Source organism: Prorops nasuta, unplaced genomic scaffold (genome assembly GCF_024137725.1).
Source record: "Prorops nasuta isolate Cenicafe-Biocafe unplaced genomic scaffold, Cenicafe_Pnas_1.2 PNAS00003, whole genome shotgun sequence".
In the NCBI taxonomy this organism is placed as follows: domain Eukaryota; kingdom Metazoa; phylum Arthropoda; class Insecta; order Hymenoptera; family Bethylidae; genus Prorops; species Prorops nasuta.
Genome location: NW_027116800.1, coordinates 9,731,412 through 9,750,839, shown reverse-complemented (window position 1 = coordinate 9,750,839; position 19,428 = coordinate 9,731,412). Strand labels below are relative to the sequence as shown.

The 19,428-nt window shown below is 41.4% G+C and overlaps 2 protein-coding genes across 5 annotated transcripts in view; one reads left to right on the top strand and one right to left on the bottom strand.

The window, feature by feature from the left end:
* The window catches only part of fz2 (frizzled 2), a 57,152-nt gene that overhangs the window by 11,210 nt on the left and 26,514 nt on the right, over positions 1-19,428 (bottom strand). The window contains exon 1 of one of the 3 annotated variants that reach the window (XM_066747277.1): positions 17,463-17,922. The exons of the other annotated variants lie outside the window; for them this stretch is intronic. The gene's annotated coding sequence lies outside the window, so the exon portion shown is untranslated. Of the gene's footprint in view, positions 1-17,462; positions 17,923-19,428 lie in introns of those variants that run through there. 3 annotated transcript variants of the gene reach the window in all.
* On the top strand, positions 11,974-15,114 carry LOC136785892 (uncharacterized). 2 transcript variants are annotated; one of them, XM_066747230.1, is made up of 3 exons: positions 11,974-12,077; positions 14,203-14,757; positions 14,889-15,114. In XM_066747230.1, the coding sequence occupies exons 2-3, from the start codon at positions 14,449-14,451 to the stop codon at positions 14,976-14,978; spliced, it is 399 nt and encodes a 132-aa protein (XP_066603327.1). In that variant the 5' UTR covers positions 11,974-12,077; positions 14,203-14,448; the 3' UTR covers positions 14,979-15,114. The 2 variants fall into 2 exon arrangements, with proteins under 2 accessions (XP_066603327.1, XP_066603328.1); XM_066747231.1 differs by lacking the exon at positions 11,974-12,077 and adding an exon at positions 12,084-12,592.

The following is a 19,428-nucleotide window of genomic DNA, read 5'->3' as shown; positions in this document are numbered from 1 at the left end:
TCACCCTTACCTTGAATTAGCAAAAACAGTTCTTTTTCTTGATTAAATAAAGTGAAAATACCTATATCGGATTCCGTCATTAGATTCTTTAAACGAAAACATTTATTTATAGTTTTATGAGAGTTTGGATAAAAAATTTTCTCACAAAGTCGATTATTAGCAGGAAATGAAGCTTGCTAAAGTGTAAACATGAGATTATTTTAAACATAAGAGTTAATTTATTTTATGAATGTATAGCATAAAGAGCTTCTAATAAAGTGCAAATCATGGGTTGATTTTCCGATGCATTTTCGGATAATTGGTAATTAGTATTAATAACGGACGTTGCGTTATTAACTGTTGCTCGTGCGATCCTTGCAGTTTAAAGCGACGTAGACTTCCGGTAGAGATGCATGATGGAAATATACGAGAGGTATGACGTGCTGGATTTCAGAATATCTCGCGTGTAGACACGAAGAATATGATGGATTGGTCAGAAAGGCCACAAGTTTTCGCGAGAAAGTCTAGCAACGTCGAGTCATTTTTGAAGAAAACGAAGAGAGGAGTATAAATTTTATTCGTCAAGCAGATATCCTTGCTCAGTGACGCGTTGATGTTTTCGCATAAATTATACCCTACCCCGGGAGGTCTCGCTCATCCTTCCTCGTAATATTACTCAGGAAATACCTGTGGCTTCACCTTCGAATTCGAAAATCAATTCTACACTCCTACTATATATACCCGCGCGCGTTCTCCTTTTAAATTGAGACAAATAATTATCTCTGTGCAATCGCGTTGAGTAAGAGTTGCAAAATTAAACATTCATCCCAGTGAGGAAAATACTGGAATATTTTTTATGAAATTTGACCTCCTAAATTTTCGTCGAATTGAGGTTTTTAAAATCTGCAACCCCCTTTGACAAACGAGGCATGTCATGGTGTGTACGGATACTCTTTCAATGTACTTCTCTCTCCCTTTCGAGTGTAATCCACAAATCAGTCCAAACCTACCACCGTCCATCGTAATTTTAAATCAACACGAATAATTATCTCTGTGGAATTGAGCTTACTGAAATTACTTGACAAAATCAAGATTATAAAAAAAATAGTCGGATAGGTCTTAGTGTACGTCGATGTTCAAAAATGCTGTTTATTCCTAGCTAATGGTATATTTACACGAAGGGGAATTACGTGGATGTAGCGATAGGGGTTATACGATGAATAAATTTGCATGCTCAAAGCTGACGTGCGATTTTAATTATACTGCTTAGTTTACATGGCTGATGCAATATTTTCAGCGCTTGTATATTATTACTGAGCGCTGTGGATCCAGAAGACTGACACTTCTCACGAATAGTTGACAATGTCATATAGATATATATGTATATATCATGTAGTAGGTACAATACATGTCCATGTTGTTGGATGGAAATGTCGTTGCTTGGTTTCTGGATGTTACTGCAAGAATGTCCACTGCGTCGAGAGCTGTCACTTCCTTCTATGATATATTATTCATAGAAATATGCACCAGCGAAAGTCTCGTTACACCCTTGTAACGATAGGGATCTACCTTGACAAGATATCTATCTCTTGACGAATGATCCTCTCGGGGTTTCCAGTTTTTACCCAAATTCTACAAGAAACTTAATTTATAAATTTTACGGTCTTGGAGAATTCATTATTTTTATGGCAGCAGTGATTATGACAAAATCTGAATTTTCTTACAAATGTTGCGCCAGGTTTTCTATACACTTAGTCTTACTTATCGAGAAACCATTTTATAGATGATCGATAAAGGTTAACTATATTTGACATTTAATTTTCGAGAATCGAACATATTTGTCGTGTCCAAATTCATTCTGCGAAAATCTGAATCTTTTTTTAAAAAAAAAGTACATCAAAATGTATATAGAGTCAGAGTTGTTTATCAAGAAGCGAAGCGAGCTACATATGCTGCTCGACAGATTTATTATATTTGATATTTACTCTTCGATAATCGATTTTACAGCTTTCACTTGCCGTGGACAGGACTGAATCAACAAAGGGTCGCTTATCAAGCTAGAAGGAATAATAAATCTGGTGGATGAGAATCACTGGTGCTCCTGTTGCGAGGCAGCCAACAGTAGCCCAAAGCTTGGATCTCTCTGACATTTGAACAATTCTAAGGAATAGATAGATATTGTAGATCGTGCAGGATACGAGGATCAGTGGTGAGAGCGAGGAATGAGGGCACGCGTGCTTTATTCTAAGGAAAAACGTGTTTCTTCTGATCTATATGGATCGACTAGCTTGGTTGGCTGGTTTATCGACGATACTTCAGACTAAGGAGCGACGTCAATGACGTGTCATCGACTTCCTATACGGCCTTCGGAAATAGGCTGGGAGAGTCGTTACGCGTGAATTGAGAACTGGAAGTCATTGCGCTCCTCTCTGCTGTTGCATTTCTGCTGCATCCTTCAATAGAATTTTCTAGAGAAACCTGTGTACCATTCGATCTATCATATATCGTGTAAATCATACTTTATGGATTAGCCATGAATGCAAATTAGACAACGGTATTATATGGAGGTTGAGTTTTAAAACGTTACGATTTATCGAATATCCAAGAATAGGGAATTTGTTGAACGAAATTAGACGTGATCAAGGTTGCAATGGGCGTGCTAAATCGAATGAACCTTGATCGAATTATTAATAAATAATGGAAGTATATGAGAGAGACTGACTGCAAATTGCTCATTTTATCAAATTTTCTCTTAGAAATTTTATATTCTATAGTTTCAAGAAAAGAAAGGATTTAAGAAATCGCATTCTTTGTATATGGCTTTTGAAGGATGACGCCTCTTCTATATAATTTTCTGTTTTATTAATATTCAATAATAAACTCCAATATGTGTTTCTGAACCTAAATAATTCTCTCTTTCATATATTATTTCCAATGATTTAATAAACTGATCTAGCATTCATGAAAGGAATTTTCTTTCAGCAAAATTTCACGTGATCAAGACATGGTGTGCTAAATCGAATCAATAACGCAGGCTGAGTAGTGCAACGAATAGTGGAAATATGAAAGGGGGGCCAAGTGGGAATTTGTTATAATATGAACTTTTACCTCAGAAATGTAGAAAATCTTATTCTGTATACTTGCCATGAAAGGATTTAAAAGCTACGTATACGCAAGATACTCTTCGTAGAGCTTCTCATATATGACGTCACTTCTATAAAGGGTGTGGCACTTAAGACGCCCTAGACATAGATGTAAAAAGACGCCCTAGACATAGATGTAAAAAGACGCCCATATCTGCTTAAATAAAAAAGATATTCAATTTTTGCATAGGAACTTTTCGAAGCTTCTTGTTAGTTGCTTTCACAAAGGCTATATGCAAAAATTGAATATCTCTTATAGTTGAAGAGATACGGGTCTTTTTGCATAGCTATATGTTCTGAGGCATCTTGAGTGCCACACCTTTATAATTTTTTAGACTTCATATTAATGTCTTTAAATTAATTACAATATTTGTGTCAAGTCCCTAATACTCCCCTTCGTATTTTGTTGATTGACACGATAGATTGATCGAAAATCCAAGAAAAGGGAATTCACTTAAAGAATTGAAGATCGATGCTGCGATCAAGGCGCAGCTCGCTAAATCGAATCAGCATGGACCAAGCTGTAATGTATAGGTGCTGGTGACCTGTTACAGACTGTGAACACGTGGAATGGTAAAACGCACTGTGCACACCTCTATATATATATATATATATATATAGCGATAGACAGTGGCGCGCGCGGTTACACTTGGAGAGATTCTTATTGATAGGAAAAGCGGCTCAGCTCTCGTGATAAATGGAAGCATGATTAATGGAGCGTATAGACCAATCGGCGAGAGGCATTATAATTTACGCGCTACGTACGATTTAATACCAGTGGCTGGTCGCGCCAGACCATAAGAGGATTTATTAAACGACCAACAAATTCCATGTGATGCAATCGAAACCCTCAGCCGTGATACAACAACAGTGACAAAAATCTCTACAAATTCCTCGTTTATTCTTATTGGACTTTCAACACCTTACTCAAAAAATCCCGGTCAACGCACTACACTATCCAAAGTATAAAAAAAATCTCTATAGCTGTTGAGTGTAAATTATTCTCCGTAATAAAAATTGCGAAGAAAAATGATAGTACACTGATATATAAGTAAAGGTGAAACGGTGAGAAATAAAATACTGGATTTTATTACAATTCTTTAATAAGAAGGATGGATATTAAATGTTGATTTTAATCATTCGTGTTAGTCAGAACGTTAAAGATTCTCGTATATTGCGTTACAATGAGGGAAATAGCTGGGTGTACATATATATATATATATATACACCAAGACTCGTATTTATCGCATGGACGTTACTAAAGATCTCTAATGAGATTGGTTTATCAAGCGGTTAGCCTACGTTCTCATGTTACAAACATGAATAAATGACACGTTACAGTAATCTCATAAATGTTCTATCGCGACTGAACATTTGAAGCTTGCTCCTTTCAACCGGAGCGATTTCTAAATATAAATTAACAATTTTTTGTAAATCTCGAAAATGCAATTCGTGGTATTTAATCGTAGATGTAATTCACGTTCAATGTAACAGTTTTGCTCTATTTTACAAAGGTGTTTTTTTTTCCTATACATCGAGTAAGCGATTGGAACAAGTTTATTAGCACAAAGATGCGGTGTTTGTGGTTGGTGTAAAGATGTGTGTAGGAAGAGGGAGAGGGAGGGGGGGGGGGGCAGCGAGAGATGGTAGGAAACGGTAGAGAGTTTTAACAGGAAGGTAATGTGAGCGGGAGTAAAAGAGAGAAAGAGAGATAATGGAGTTCGCGAAAGGACCGATAACCGGAACTATTTATTAGCACCCCTAGGCGCTACGCATTCACGCCTGGCGAGTGCCCGAGGCCTTTATACGATTATAAAGTGCGCTTTATACGTTTGCAAGCTGCCTCATGCACGACCGCGTAATAACTCTATAACTTATTCGAATCTTCTCTCTCTCCTGCGGTGGGCCGATAGTAAACGCTCCTTTTTTTCCTAACAACTACGATGCGTATAATTAGATGCATTAAGTACATTAACGACTTAAGCGAATGGTGCAGTGTGTGCGTGATATTCCCATTATCCGCCTACAAAGAGAATAGAACATTGGAACTTTATTTGCCGGACAGGCAAACGACGGTAGTTATTGTTTTCTAGACGTAGCTAATTTATTGGCCAGCCTACGATCAGTGATTAGCAACGCTGAAGGCTGCCAGCCAGCCATAAAAAAAAGATAATTCATTGTTATCCTATCTATATATATATATAGCTGAAGGAAACAACCTCCAGAATAGAAACTCTCTTTCTCTCGCGCGGTCTCTCCGAATCCTTTCACTTGTTACTTATTTTAGCTGGACCATTTTTTACACTTTTATTTAAGCCATTCTGCATATAAACTCCTTTTTATTGTACAAATCTACCTTTTATACTAGCTCTTTACATTATCAGCTCAACTGAGAGAATCTCGAATATTAATGGATCTCAAATTGTGAAGAATCTTGTATAGGTATTTGGGAGAATTGTGAGGAATAACGGAACGTTGGAAGAGACAGGTAAGGTTGAAGAATATTAGAATGAATTCTCTATAGTAAGAAGAAATGCATTGGTGTAACATTGAAAATTGAAAAGTGTGATAAAGGTTATGTTGAATCGAGTAAAATTGGAATTTGTAATTTGCGATTTTATCAAAGTGAGAAAAGTGCATGGATGTTGTAATGGAGAGAGAGGGAGGAAGGGATAACTCGGTGATAATTCAGTAACTGGAGCGAATAGATGATGGTACGGACGTTCCAAGCGTGTATATGTAGCGTTTAGCTGCTGGAACCAATCAGCTATCCAGCCAACAGTTGGCTGCAAGGTATTACGAGACGTTGCAGGGATAAGTTGGCTTCTCCAGCTGATTTTATTCCAGTAGCAAAGGCTGAGCCCGCAATTACCCGAAGCCACTTAAGCCACGCGGTTAATATCCACGGCCGTAAGCCAAATTCGTGTTTGTTTTCTCACTGGCTGGATCCTGTTCTCGCTAAGTGAACGTGTGTTATATATATACACATAGGAGGCAGAATTTGTCCGTGAACTGCCTCTTTGTCCTTGCGATTCACAGCTGCCGTTGGAGCGCCAACCTTTTGTCCATTGTCTATTATTTTCAAGCTAATACATGATTTACTACACTTTAAATATATATATACAGACCACAGAACTATGCAGCTAGAAATTTTCGTTAATTAAAGGCTGGTCGATTAAATCCTTCACTCCCCTGACAAGTTAATTTGCTACATTTCCCAAAGCTCAACCGGAAACTTTGCAAAGACTCGATGTAAATTCATTTATGCCGCAAAGTTACGTGTCACTTATTAAACTCAACGTTTCTCTCTTTATTTTTGTCCCTCGAGTAGCAGAGCTTTCCACGTGAATCATTTATTTAACGAAGTTTCCAAACCATCCTACTAATTAATTAAGAATATGAATTATGGATTAATTGCTGTTTCTGTTAATTGGATTGCCGAAATCGATATCGATGCGTTTCCATAACCTGCAAGGACGACGCGGCGACGGTGGCAGTATACGATATATGCTTGACACTTCTAACTGATGCCCGAGAGACAATTTCGTTGTCCATAATTTACTTGTTATCGGCTTTGGGCAGGCCCGCAGTACGCAAACTTAGTCCCATATATCAGTCAGCGCAGTTGGTGCAGCCTCTCTCGCGCGCCTTCCTCTAATGGACTGTATCTCTTGTCAGATCCATGTTCGCTAAATCAGATCTCAAATTTACAAGAGACACCACCACTCTTGAAGAAATTGCGCAATCCTCAACGAGGCAGCTTCTATATGGAACAATTAAGTTTGCATTTTGAAACTGGGTGAAATTCATTCGCGTGCAACGCGTGAATAACGTAGTGTAATATACAAAGTAAGTGCAGGATGAAACAAGCTTCGTGTTTTCTTAATTCCTCCCCGCTTTTCCATGTTTGCTAAATCAGATCTCAACTTTACACAAAAGACAGCACTCTCGAAGAAATTGTGCAATCTTCAGCAACGTCGATGAAAGAATTAAATTTAGATTTTGAAACTACGTTCAATTTATTCGCATGCGGACTTATAAATACGAATAAGTGTAAGGTGAGGTGTGCAATGTTCAGGTTTTTTAAATTTACTTCTGATTTTTCATGTCTGCTAAGTCAAATGTCAAGTTTACAATAGACAATAATGTACTATCTGTAAAATAATACTGTTATAGAACTGTAAAAATCAGGTGAAATTGATCCGAATGGAAGATAAATAAGCGTAGGATGAATCAGGGCTCGCGTGTTTTTTACTCGTCCCTGGTTTTCCGTGAATAGGCTACCTGTGTATTACAAGTGGCGTGGCGAGCGAGGTGAAGCGGGGGCCGAGCCGGTGTAACGGGTGCTCAACTGCCGAGGAGATGACGCGCTGCTGCTGGATGAACGAACGAACGAGCGAGCGACTCGTTACCACGTCAGTTGTTTACTTTTCACGGGCAGGCAACCCTACTGGTCATTTGAGAAAACCTGCTCTCTCCACGAGAGAGAGAGAGAGAGATGCCTGAGCCGAGTGTGCAGGGTCCCCGTTCGGCATCTCTCCAGCGAGAACGAGAAGTTCCCATCCCGGAGGAGTCGAAAAGGCCACCGAGACCGTAAATCATCGTTTTACTCGAGCCGAAAACCGAGGATGACTGGCGAAACGGAGAAATCGGCCAGAATGTTTGAATTATAGATTTTTTATAGCAGCCAGGCTTTACAAAGGCAAATATATATAAAGGGACTGTCTCTCTTTGGGTAGGCAATTTATGAATATTATATACTATATGTAGTATAAACCGTAACTCAATGGAATCGAGCGTATCATTTTTCATAATTAATTTAGGTTAAACCGGTTGTGAGTATCGTGATAATACGTATACTGTTATATAGCAGGATTTTTGAGCGAGTCAGTAGCGTAAAAATTTGGAAGCATCAGCAGTGATTAGGATCCTGTTCGTGTAACGTGAGCCCTGGAACAAAAGACGATTGTATAAAATGTTTTAACCGAGTTTTAATCGTATAAACTAGTTGGAGATGGTGTACAGTTGTGGTGTATATGTACATATATAAAGGTAAGAAAGGGCCTTTCGCGTTTTGTTGGTGTGAGTGCATGGGGACTCGTGGTCTCTGCTTATCTACGGAGATCTGTCGCCAACGCACGACTGGCCTTGAACCCAGGGTGGACACAGGGATCGGAAAGAAGCTCCAACGGCAGCAGCAACACGCTACTATCCGATCGCGTATATAGGGATTCGTTAATGTACCAGCCTCTCCGAGAGATCCCGTGACTCTACTCTGCAGTATATATATTTATATATATACATATACCTGAAAACGAGTGGAGATTCGACCAAGGTGTCGCCTACCACATGTGTCCTTAATTAAGGGCCAGACGATCCCGGATTTATGGGCCAGGATATGAGATCTGTTAACGATAAGTAGAGGAGATAAACTAGCGAGGCCGCTACGTGTTTACAAGCTTCTTAACTGGCTCGTTGTCACATAATTATTCTTAGGAATTAAGGGTTACAACGGAACGCGAAAGAAGCGATGTGAGAAAAACAGTGCGAAGCGCCGAATAATAAATAGTATAAATAAATGATAAATACGCGCGCGCGCAAGATAGAGGGAGAGAGAGAGAGAGAGGTGCAAATTATTACCAAGTCAGATCTGGAGGAGCAATATTGAAAATAGATGCAATTATTTAGCGAGTTGGAAAGCTGCTGGTGTGAGTAAATGAGTTGGAACGCGTGGGAAGCGCTTTCCACGGCGCAGGCAAGACGAATTGGCAAAGTTATCGGTAGGAATCTGCGTTCGCGCGTTGGTCACGACTATCGCGCTAGTTTGCACCTCCTTGCACAGCTGAGAGCCTAACAAGCATAACATTCGAAGATATCGCTATGATCTGAAAAGTATGCAGCGCACGGCTCTCTTATCGGTTTACTTGCTTTTAGATAATTTATCGTATTATTAGCGCGTGATAAGGCCACCAGCTCGATTAAAAATCAAACGAGTTCTTCAAATCAGTTGGTGTATACATTGACCATATCAATTGCTATACACGGCCAACTGCGGTAAATCAAGTAGTCTATGTGTGTGCTGGTAAAATCAATTGATATCCGAGCAATTCTTCTGATTTGTGTGGACACGCGGCTAATCAATTTTCACTTGTTTGTGTGTTTTGTAAATCTCACGACCCATTGCTAAAGCTTCGTCACGATTTTCCATTGCCCTTTTTCCTAAAGTTAGAATGAATTGTCATTTGTCACTGGTTGCTCGAGTGATGAGTGTAAATATTGCGCTTTGGTTAGGCGAGGTAAAGGTGGATGCACGCGCGCACCACACAGATCCGAGGATAAGTAAATTAATACGCGCGAGTTAGTTGTAATTGTTTTTATTATCCTAGAGGAATTGTGTCATAGAGAGAATTTATACGAGAGAAAAGAATTCTTTCGATTGGCGTGGTCACGCTTGAAATCAATTGGAGCGTGTTTATATATATATACGTTTCAGTAAAGCTCATGATTTATTATTGCTAAAGTTTTTTTAATGATTCTCTCGCTTCGTTATTCGTTAAGTTAAAGCGAAGGGCGATTTGTCAGTGACAAGCGAGTGATGCGTAGTCGGTAAAAATTGCGTTTGGTGGTAAAGGTAACATATGTCTATTTAGGCTTATCTGGTGGTGACGCCAATGCAGATTGCTACCGATGCATCACCGAGCTGTCAAGCATCCGTTGCTTCTCGATAAACTGTCCCGCTCGTCCGATTCGTCGAACCTTGAGGGGGGAAAGAGGCCGCGTACATACGGGACCAATACGAATATGTCGAACCCACGCACGCACACTAAAGCAAAGCTAAGGACCTTACGAGTAACACTCAACTATCGCAACGATATTTTTCATTCCTCCCTATTATATTCTTCACATCCTCTTTTTCTTAGGCAATTTTTCAGGCGTTATAGCGTCATAATTTTGCAATGCGAGTACACGTTTTTTTATTGCTCGACTCGGTATCGCACGGTAGGGGAGGGCGTTATCAGGAAAGCTCGTAAAAAATAAATATAAAACGATAGGAATGCAAATAATGCCGTGAACAAGGCACGGAGTTGTTCACATATTCAGTGAAAAGAGACTGGAGATTTTTATATCTACCCCCAATATAAACTCTTTCATTAATAAGGTAATAATAATAAGTTTGAGACATCAATCGGCTCCCCATTGTGGACATCGGGATAGCACACGCTCCTTCTATTCTTGTTCCTTTTTCAAAAGACAAATTCCCTACACAGTAACGGTCCAGCGCTAAACGCTCGTTTTTCTTATACCAATATATATACACTGCTGGAGAGTACAAAATCATTTGGCGAGTAACTTAAGGTAATGACTGCTTTTTCAATCGGACGACAAAAACTCGTCTTGCGGCGGCGATTTTGCGTAGCTACGCATGCGCGTACGCAATTGGAATTCTCTTCACAGCTCGGAAATCTTATTTCATCGAGCCGCAAAGATCGAATCGACCAAGGATTAATTGATTGTAGAGCCTTGCCTCGCTAACCAATTCAGCACTTTGAAAATTGCTCTTGCTTTGCACAAGCATGCTCCGACATTTTTCGCTTCTTCTTTATTTTTTGTCAATCAAAGAAAAGAAAGCTTCAATTAAGACTGTGCTTGTCGAGATTCAACGTTCGATATAGCTGGATGCATTAGATTAGACCGATAGGTTTTCGTTAAGGTTTCGGCATATCTTTTGTAATCTTTAATCTCACGCGTATATTTAAAAGTGTGTGCGATATTTTTACCAAGAGACCTTCGGTATTCTATCTGGTTTATATATTGTTCGGGAACCTGATGAGTTTTTGATAGTTGGTAAGCATTGTAAGTTGTGAAAGAAGATTGTGGGTAGAGAAAATCTTATGGTTTAGTGACGACGTTTCGCGTTGCCATACGGTCGATAGGGTCGCCATCACCAGCGTGTTCCTACCACTACTAGTAATCGTCGTACACCCACTAGTGCTCCCCTTCAGGAGCTCTCCGAGCGTGCTAGTATTATCGACCCAACAGCTTCCCACGAGGACGACATAGAACACTTTAAGGTCTAAACGCGCTCGCATCGGGCCAGGCCAGAAAATACTCGAATCAAAAATATCCAATAGAAATTTCAATCTGCCAATTCATCTCATCCTTTTGATTGTACGAAGATAAAAAGGAAGAACCGACATCGACCATTTCAATCTTCCGAATTTAATTAACACAACAGTTGCAAGAAAGCCGGTGAAATATTTAAGTAAATTTTGGATGGTTCGATGAATTTATATACGTTGTAAAAGTTTGTCAATAATTCTGTAGAATTCGTGCTCTACCGAAACTTATTTGTGTTGCCGACCAATCTCCGACTCTACCAATTCTGCGAAAAGCTTCTCACAAGTGTGCCGTATGTATCGCGGTACGCTGTACTCGAGAAAAGCCGCCCGGGTTTAAACAGAATCGCCGCTTACCAGATTAGGTTAGTTTAGGTCAATCGAGGCCGAAGCTGATGTAAACAGTCCGATGGCTTCGCGTACTTTTTCCTACGAAATAACGTGAATTGTACGAAACCCCGGGTACCCTCTCTCTCCGTCTGTCTGTCGGCCGTGAGGAAAAGCATTAGCAGGTATCGAATGGTAGCTTCCGAGAGTTATTGCCACGTTTCTGAGAAACAAAGGGCAGGAATATTCGTTGGAGAATCTTAATCGGGAATCTCGGTGCGATTCCCGGTGGTCCGTTTGCCTCGGTTGCCTCGGATGCAAATTCCAAACTAGCTTGGATTGGAAGAAGCGTGGCGCGCGGTTGGTGGAGTGGGCTGGGGTGGGGGTACGGTTGGAGAGGGAAGAGAGGAGAGAGAAGAAAACATGGCGATCGAGACAGAAGTGAGTGAAACTATCGGAGAAGCGAAGGAGGAGAGAAGTTGGTATTCTTTTTCCAATCGTTTCTTCCTCGGTGAGTATTGCCTGTGTTAACTCGCTTGTAACTAACAGCGACGATTCTCGGCTCGCTCATTCTCTCCAGACTTTATCCCCTTTCCCGTTATGTAGATATTCCCGCGCTCTATGCTACGAAGCGAGTCTAAACACCAGTGAAGTAGCTGCTGTTGCGCGACTTTCGAGAACCGCACGAATTATGCGGAATTGCGTAATTGGGATGAAAAGTGGGCTTCGTGTTGGTAGTAGGAAACGCGTGGGATAGTGCACATGTGGTAAATGCGCGTACTAACCAATCCTCTTTGACGGATGTCGCGTGGAAAAGTAATATATTTAGCACGAATAGTGTCGCAGGAATCTTCCTGAAACGTTCGCGGAATCAATTTACCACGTAGAGAGAATTGCGTCTTTGCTGGTAGTACGCTTGAAGAAATTAACCATTAGCTGGCTGAATCACTTGGTACCTGTCCTCTCTTGGAGCTACGAATTTCCCAGCTCTCGCGTCTCGGCGAAACGAAATCATAGGCGAGAAAGGTAGGTTATGTAAAGAAAGATTGTCAGCTATTTTTTTAATCGTACCTTTCGATGGATAAACCGTTGTGCCAACTTGGTCGGTTAGCCTGCAAGATTTTCTTTCTTTTTGTCAGATTTTCCAAAGTTCACAGGAAAGGTTAAAAATTGAAATTAAGAAAATATATAGGGCAATCGTTGGACAAGACTGAAGAGTGTCTAGAGATGCAGCTATCGTGAATAAAGCGAAGGCAGACGGCCAGGTAGAACGTCTGTTGCGGCTTCACCTGCCTCGACGGAGAAACGAGTAAAAGACAAAGCGTCAGTGTCACGTTCCTCTCGCTTCTCTCTATTTACCGGCAAACGACTGCGGTGCTGTAGGGCTGCTAGCAGGCGCGCAGGGGAGAGCTCGCCGTGTGTACAACTGAAAAGCGTTCAACGAAACAAAGAGCGAGATAGCGAATAGAAAGAGTCGGAGTGGAGAATTTGTCAGGTTTTTCCGCGGAACGCAGCATTGTAGCTTGGCATAATGCTAGCTCGTTAAAAAATAATTCGGTTAACCACAATACTGGCAGAAGTCTTGTTCGCCTCGCGTGTAAGTTATGCCCAGGCATCTTCAATTCTCCATTTTACTTCCATCTTCCTCCGTTATGAACGCTCTAACTATACCACACTTGGACACCGCGTGTTACTCTCTAATCTATTCAGCGGAATACAACGCTACAGCGAGCTCTTCGACGAGCGAGTGATCAATGCTACAAATAAATATGAGAATTCGCCGTTAGCTTGAATATGATTGTCGAAAGATTATAGTCCGATTATAAATCGATTCGGGATACAAGCGTTGTGTTTTCGTGATTTTTAATCCACCGGAGACTATATATAATATTTTCATGCCTGGAGCAACGTAAAAAGAGTCGAACCCGATTAAAGAGCTTAACACATTGTTCTTGCATTGCGCGTACCGTATTGTCTACTGTTTGCCTCTCTGTCTTACTTGCCTCTCTTTTGTACATGTCAACCGGGCTGTACTTTTAATATTCGCATTGTTTGGAGATAAAAGAGTGCAGAAGCGGACAAGGAAGGGAGGGGTGGGAGGTGAGAGAGATTTATAACAAATTGTAGCGCAGAGTGTGTATAAAAGAAAAGGTGCGCGCGCTAATTAGTAATATTAATATGAATAATTAGCACGTTGCCTTTCAGTGGAAGCGTCGGAAATGAGAGAAGCTGCATACGCGTCGTAATGAACGCGATAAATAAGTATACGTATATACGTATCGCGACGTACAAGCATGGCTAGCCACAGACACCATCTATGGACGAGTCACGGAAAATACAAGCTTGTCGTCGCCACCCCCCCCCCCCTCCTCTCTCACTCTACTCGTTTCCTTTATTTACGTACTTGCTTGACACGCCACTCGATTATTCCCGCCAGACTTCTCTCGCCCGATAACTTTTTTCACCGCGTATACATTATTCGACGCGGCCAATCGATCGGCTCCGAAAGTCAAAATAAGCTTTATAGATACCTGTTCAACGTAGAATCGTTGAACAACTACGTTGCATTAGGTTAAAGATTCCTTATGGATTCTACGTTCTTTAATCACTTACTAATCAAGGTATAATTGTTACAGAGGAACGAAAAAGAGAGTAAGGAGGAAGCAGTCACAGGGCTGGGATATAGCGGCGGTTTGTGTGTTACAAAGCGTTTGAACGTGTCGTCGGAGGTTGCTGAGGAGAGATGGAAGACGTTGCCTGAAATATCCAAAAGGGTCTGAACACGTTGGGGGTTGCGGCGGAGGCAGACACTGCCCACCTGGAAGACAATATATCTCGGCAAACGAGCAGTGACTTTTTTTATTCCCCGGCGACGGAGAGACATGACTAATTACCGGCCTCCGCGTGCAGGGGGAGAGTCAGCCAGCCAGTCAGTCCCAGGCTGGCTTACTTTGGCTTGCTACTCCTTGCGCGTTTCTAGTGCGAGGATGCATGCATGCGTGCTCCCGCTAATTTCTCACGCTGAGAGACCTAAAGTTGCTCGCCTGCATGCCCGCCTGCCTGCCTGCCCGGCCGGACCTTCCACGAGGTCGTCGCGCAGCGATAAGATAAAACCCAGACAGCTCGTTCCAACGAATCAAAGACGTTTCCAAGCTACGCCATTGCTATTCCAAATCATGAATCGACTCCAGGTACAACTCGTTCGAGACTATTGATCAAGCGGGACAATGTGTATCACAGTTGCTTCGCTAATTAGCGAATAATTAAAAGCATTCTTTTTGGAGCATCGTATATTTCACTTGATATTTTTATTCTTCTACAGATTCTCATGAACCATGCTATTTCCGACCAGTTGCAGTGGGTACCGAGGATAAAATCATCGTTCAAAAGAATTAAAACTGTTTACAATTGATGAATGTGGAGTAGTTGGGTCGACCAATTATCGGGAAATTAGTTTATCGGGCAAAATAATGTAGAAACTGGTTGTTAAAATTTAATTCTGTAGTGAAGATAGGAAATAAAATTGTTAATCGTATTATTCAAAGATACTTCCAAGTTATTATGTATTGCATTTGATGAATGTAAAGCCCAAGTTTGATCAGAGAATTTATCCACTGACAATAATTGGAGTTTATGAAACAAAACCTAGTATAACAGCTCCTGCTCCAATTAATTATTCGAACGATTATTAAACATATGCTTTGTCGTTACAGCAACACTGACCAGAAGCCGTCAAATACTTGATTGGATACCTTTGAAAGGTCTCGATCCATCAGCTCCGAGGATCCTCTGGTGAGCCAACTACTTTTTTACACGTTCAAATAAACCTTACTAATTCTGGCCAGTGGGCAAATGCGGGAAGAACGTGCACGGCCTTTCCACGAATCAACAGTCACGCTATAAGGGAAACCGAGCGACGAATAAACGTTCATTTCTGTTTCTCAGCGAGATTATGAAGCCAAGGCCTCGGTACCGAGAGGAGAAAATTATTCCAATTACTTAATTTCGCGATGCAAGAATAATTGCTGCTCATAGCACTAATTAATTCTTAAGATTCTTAATACTGCAGGGTCGAGCAATTAGGTTTTTCGCGGGTTGGAGCATTCGCAGAATGTTTCCATTATGTTTATTTTCTGCTGGGTAAATAAAGGTAAATGGACGTGACGGCTCTTTAGCGAATCGTCGGTTCTGACTTTCGAGTGACTGCTTAAAATTCACTTGTCATCGTTTTCTCCTCAACGAACCTTCCTTCAACATCTGCAGCGCTGCTTCTCGCAGTTAACTTTTTCTCTCAAACTTTTTCACTTTTCTTTTCTACGCCAAACTATAAACATTTTAGTGTCTATGAACTCGCTCCTATTGGATTATTTGTAATTCCTATATATATATATATATATATATAGCTTGGTTCTGTAATAATCCTATCAGAGGTAACTCGAACATTGGAGCTTAAACTCCAAAATTAATCTATCGACGTTGCATTCCGCGACTCATTTTCACCCAGTAATCTATCGGCGAACATATATGCCGTGACTAAATTATTCGCAAGGAGCAATAAAAGCGGACCAGTTTTGACGCGTACTGTACCGAAATTTGTGCGATACTATTTTTGGAATAACGTTCAATTTTCGCCGGGTAATCATTCTAGCCCCTAAAATAGCCAAAAACGATCTATTCGTGTACTTGGCGCAGAAACTTCGTCAACGTCTCGTGGCTAGCAAAGATTGCTTCATTATATATTCAATATGAAATGAAGTTTAAACGTTAAAATTGTCTTTCAATGCATCTACATCCATTACCGTTAAATCATACTTTTTATTCGCGTCGTTAAATTATTGTCCAATAGTACCAAAGACAAGTTTTCCATCCTCTCCGAGAGTCGTGACACAGAATGCATCGTGAAAACAATAGCACCGGTCTATCATAGAGAAATTCAAATCCGCTATTCTCGTAGCTAGCAAAGTACTTCCGAGTAGATTAAAGTATGCACCGAGGAGCGATTTGCAAGCAGCGTGTACCACACAAACAAGGCAGGACGTATTCGTTCCTGGCTGCATAACGTCGCAGGTACATTAAGCGGCAGATAATTTCCAGCACAATGGCACATTAGAACACAAGCACGCACAGTGCTTTTCCCCTGCGAACAGTATCGACTTGCTAAATTCCAGCTTCACTTTGTATTTATGCATCGTCTTTAAATATTCAGGCTGTGTGAGATAGAGATAGAAAGACGGATAAGGATTGCAAAAGGAGGAGTTGAAGTTTTGGCCGGACGAGGGGCCAAGTCTTTCGGCATTCGGATGCAGAAGGGCTCGCTCGCCTCGCGTGCATGTGTTCCACGTCGGTCCCTCTAGCTAGCCGGCACACAAAATATATATGCTACATGTTGTGGATGGCCGTTTGCAGCCGGGAACGAAGCGAGCAAACGAGATAGGCCGGGAGAGGAAGAACGCCTTGCCTTGGTCAAACGAAGAAGAAGAAGGCGAAGAAGAAGCTGAAGAAAGAAAAAGGCGAAGGATAAAGGGCCTTTCGCAGACCGTTCAATGGAAGAGGACCAGGCTAGGCTGTATACGTTTAGAATACGGATCGAGGACTGGTCATGTGAAAAAGGACAAGGACGAGTGTTCCATCCAGCCGCCTTGCGAGTCAATAAAATTATCTAGAAACTACCAAAAAATCCTCTACACTTTACTCTAATAAAAGATGTACTTGGGTAAAGAAACCGCGCTGGAGGACTCTAGATAATCTCTCAAACGTAGCCGAACGCTTTACGCTACGAGATAAACTTTTACGAGAAATATACAGAGCAAGGGCTCTGGTCAATGGTCGCAAATTATTTTATTTATAGGTGCCAGTATATTCGGACTCGCGCGACGAAAACAAAGCCAGACCTCACCTTGACTTATCGCATGCGTTTTTCTCGGTGATCTTCTGCTACAGCTGTAGTCGCCGGGAAGATTACTCCGACGCAATTAATCCATTATCGCGACAGAAGCGGGAAAAAACTGAATAAGAAAGGGTCAGGTCACTATACTTCTTCCGGACTGTTTTTTCCCCTTCTGGCTCCAAGTGCACAGTGGGAGAAAGAGAAAGAGAGCACGGCACTAAATCAGGTTTGTAAATGGTCTCTGGCCTGTATGCGTCACGAAATATTACTCCAGAATATTGTGGTTTAATTTCCAAGCGAAGCTCCACGATAGAAAGGTTCACACTGCAGTTTGCACAAAGTTTTAGAGATGCACGCGTAGTGGTGGTGATAGGGTTTCAACTCCGGTTTAATTTGGTAGTTGGCTAATACGGCACGTGCGGGAATGGAAAATGGAAGACAACTGCACACCGATGCCAGGCGGCAAAGTACTGAACTGACGGCCGCGATTGAACTAGCGGAGTGCCCCGGAGTAGCGTAGTCAGCGGAGGCCATCGACGGCAACACGGAGAGACTCGAATCAAACTCGAAGGTGGGGATCGGCCCTTTCCGAGTAAACTCGACTGCGCTCGGCTTTCTCCCTTCCCCCTGTAGCTTTTATCTTCCACACAGGCTGAAGTCTGAACCATAGTTATCTCTGCCCCTCGTAACAGCGTGCCTGGTTAATATTCTTTACCAAGAGTGAAAGCATATTCCAAATAGAAAAGGCCTGCCGGATTTACATCGAATAACAATTTTCGACTAATTTTAAGCCTTCCAATATATCTTACACACACAGCCTCAGTTTACTCCACCACATCAAATAGCGAATTCGAGATATTTATGATTAGAATAGCTCGGTATATTCAGCAATGGAAAAGTAATCAATGATGTGCGCCATGTACAGTGAGGAGCATAGCATTGGAAGCTTTTTGTACTAAATACGATTGTTGAATGTAGCAAAATTTCAGAGAAAGAGAGAGAGACAAAATTTGAAAAATGATCAGAACTCCATTTCTTATTACATTGAAATTGTTTATTGGTTTGTGAAATTCAGGGAGAGAAGCGGGAGTAAGAAAATGATGTTGCGCGTTCCCGACTATAGCTAAAGACAGTTGGAGCAGAAAGAAAGGCAGCAGCAAGGGCCCAGCCACTCTGCTCTGTTCCTCGTGCTCTTGTCTTTTTGATGTATAGTGTTCGTGCTCCGGTAGGTTCGTGCAGTTTGCTCACGTACGCGCACACCTGTTCGGGCGTGTTTGTGTGCGCGTGCTGCGCATTATCCTTTCGGTAGGGAGCTATGACGTCACTGAGGGCGCCATGCACGGTTAACGAGATGCCTCGCAGTGCAGCAGAGAGTTCGCCTTCTGCATCGCAGTTTTTCCCAAACGCTAATTATCGTCCCGTGACTGTTTCTATCCTCATTTTGGACCACCACCATGCACGTATCTGGCCACTCGGCGTGATCGGTACCGGTTTAAAATTCGTAGTACCCAGGATGCTCGGGTACCGCGATTTCATTCGCACACAAGGAGCAAAAAGACGAAACCTCCAACCACCGCCGAGGTCGTGTTCATTCGTCATGCTGCCTCCTGCATGCAAATATTTGCCCGGTCCTCCTCGTGAATCCTCCTTTTCTCTGCACTCTTACTGATTAATCGTTGGTAGAATATTTTCACACTGAAATAAAGAGTGTGAGTATACAAGGCTCGATTTACACACAACTGTACAAGGTGATATTGCAAATATCGCTTTCCTTGTATTTTCTATATTTCATATACTTTATATGTACAATAGTATAAAATTTGTAAAAAAGTAATTTTTCTATAGAATCGCGTTACACGGATATGTGGGAATCAGCCTCGAAGAGCTTTCGAGCATCGTTGCATTGTAAATGTAGGGATGTATAGAAAATAAAAGAAAATTGGTTATTTTCTTTTTTATACTTTTGTGTGTTTTA

Bases quoted from the DNA above. Each gene is read 5' to 3' on its own strand.
- LOC136785892 (XM_066747230.1), top strand. From the start codon at position 14,449: ATGACTAATTACCGGCCTCCGCGTGCAGGGGGAGAGTCAGCCAGCCAG. The intron at 14,758-14,888 runs GTACAACTCGTT...ATTCTTCTACAG, and splicing joins AAATCATGAATCGACTCCAG to ATTCTCATGAACCATGCTAT.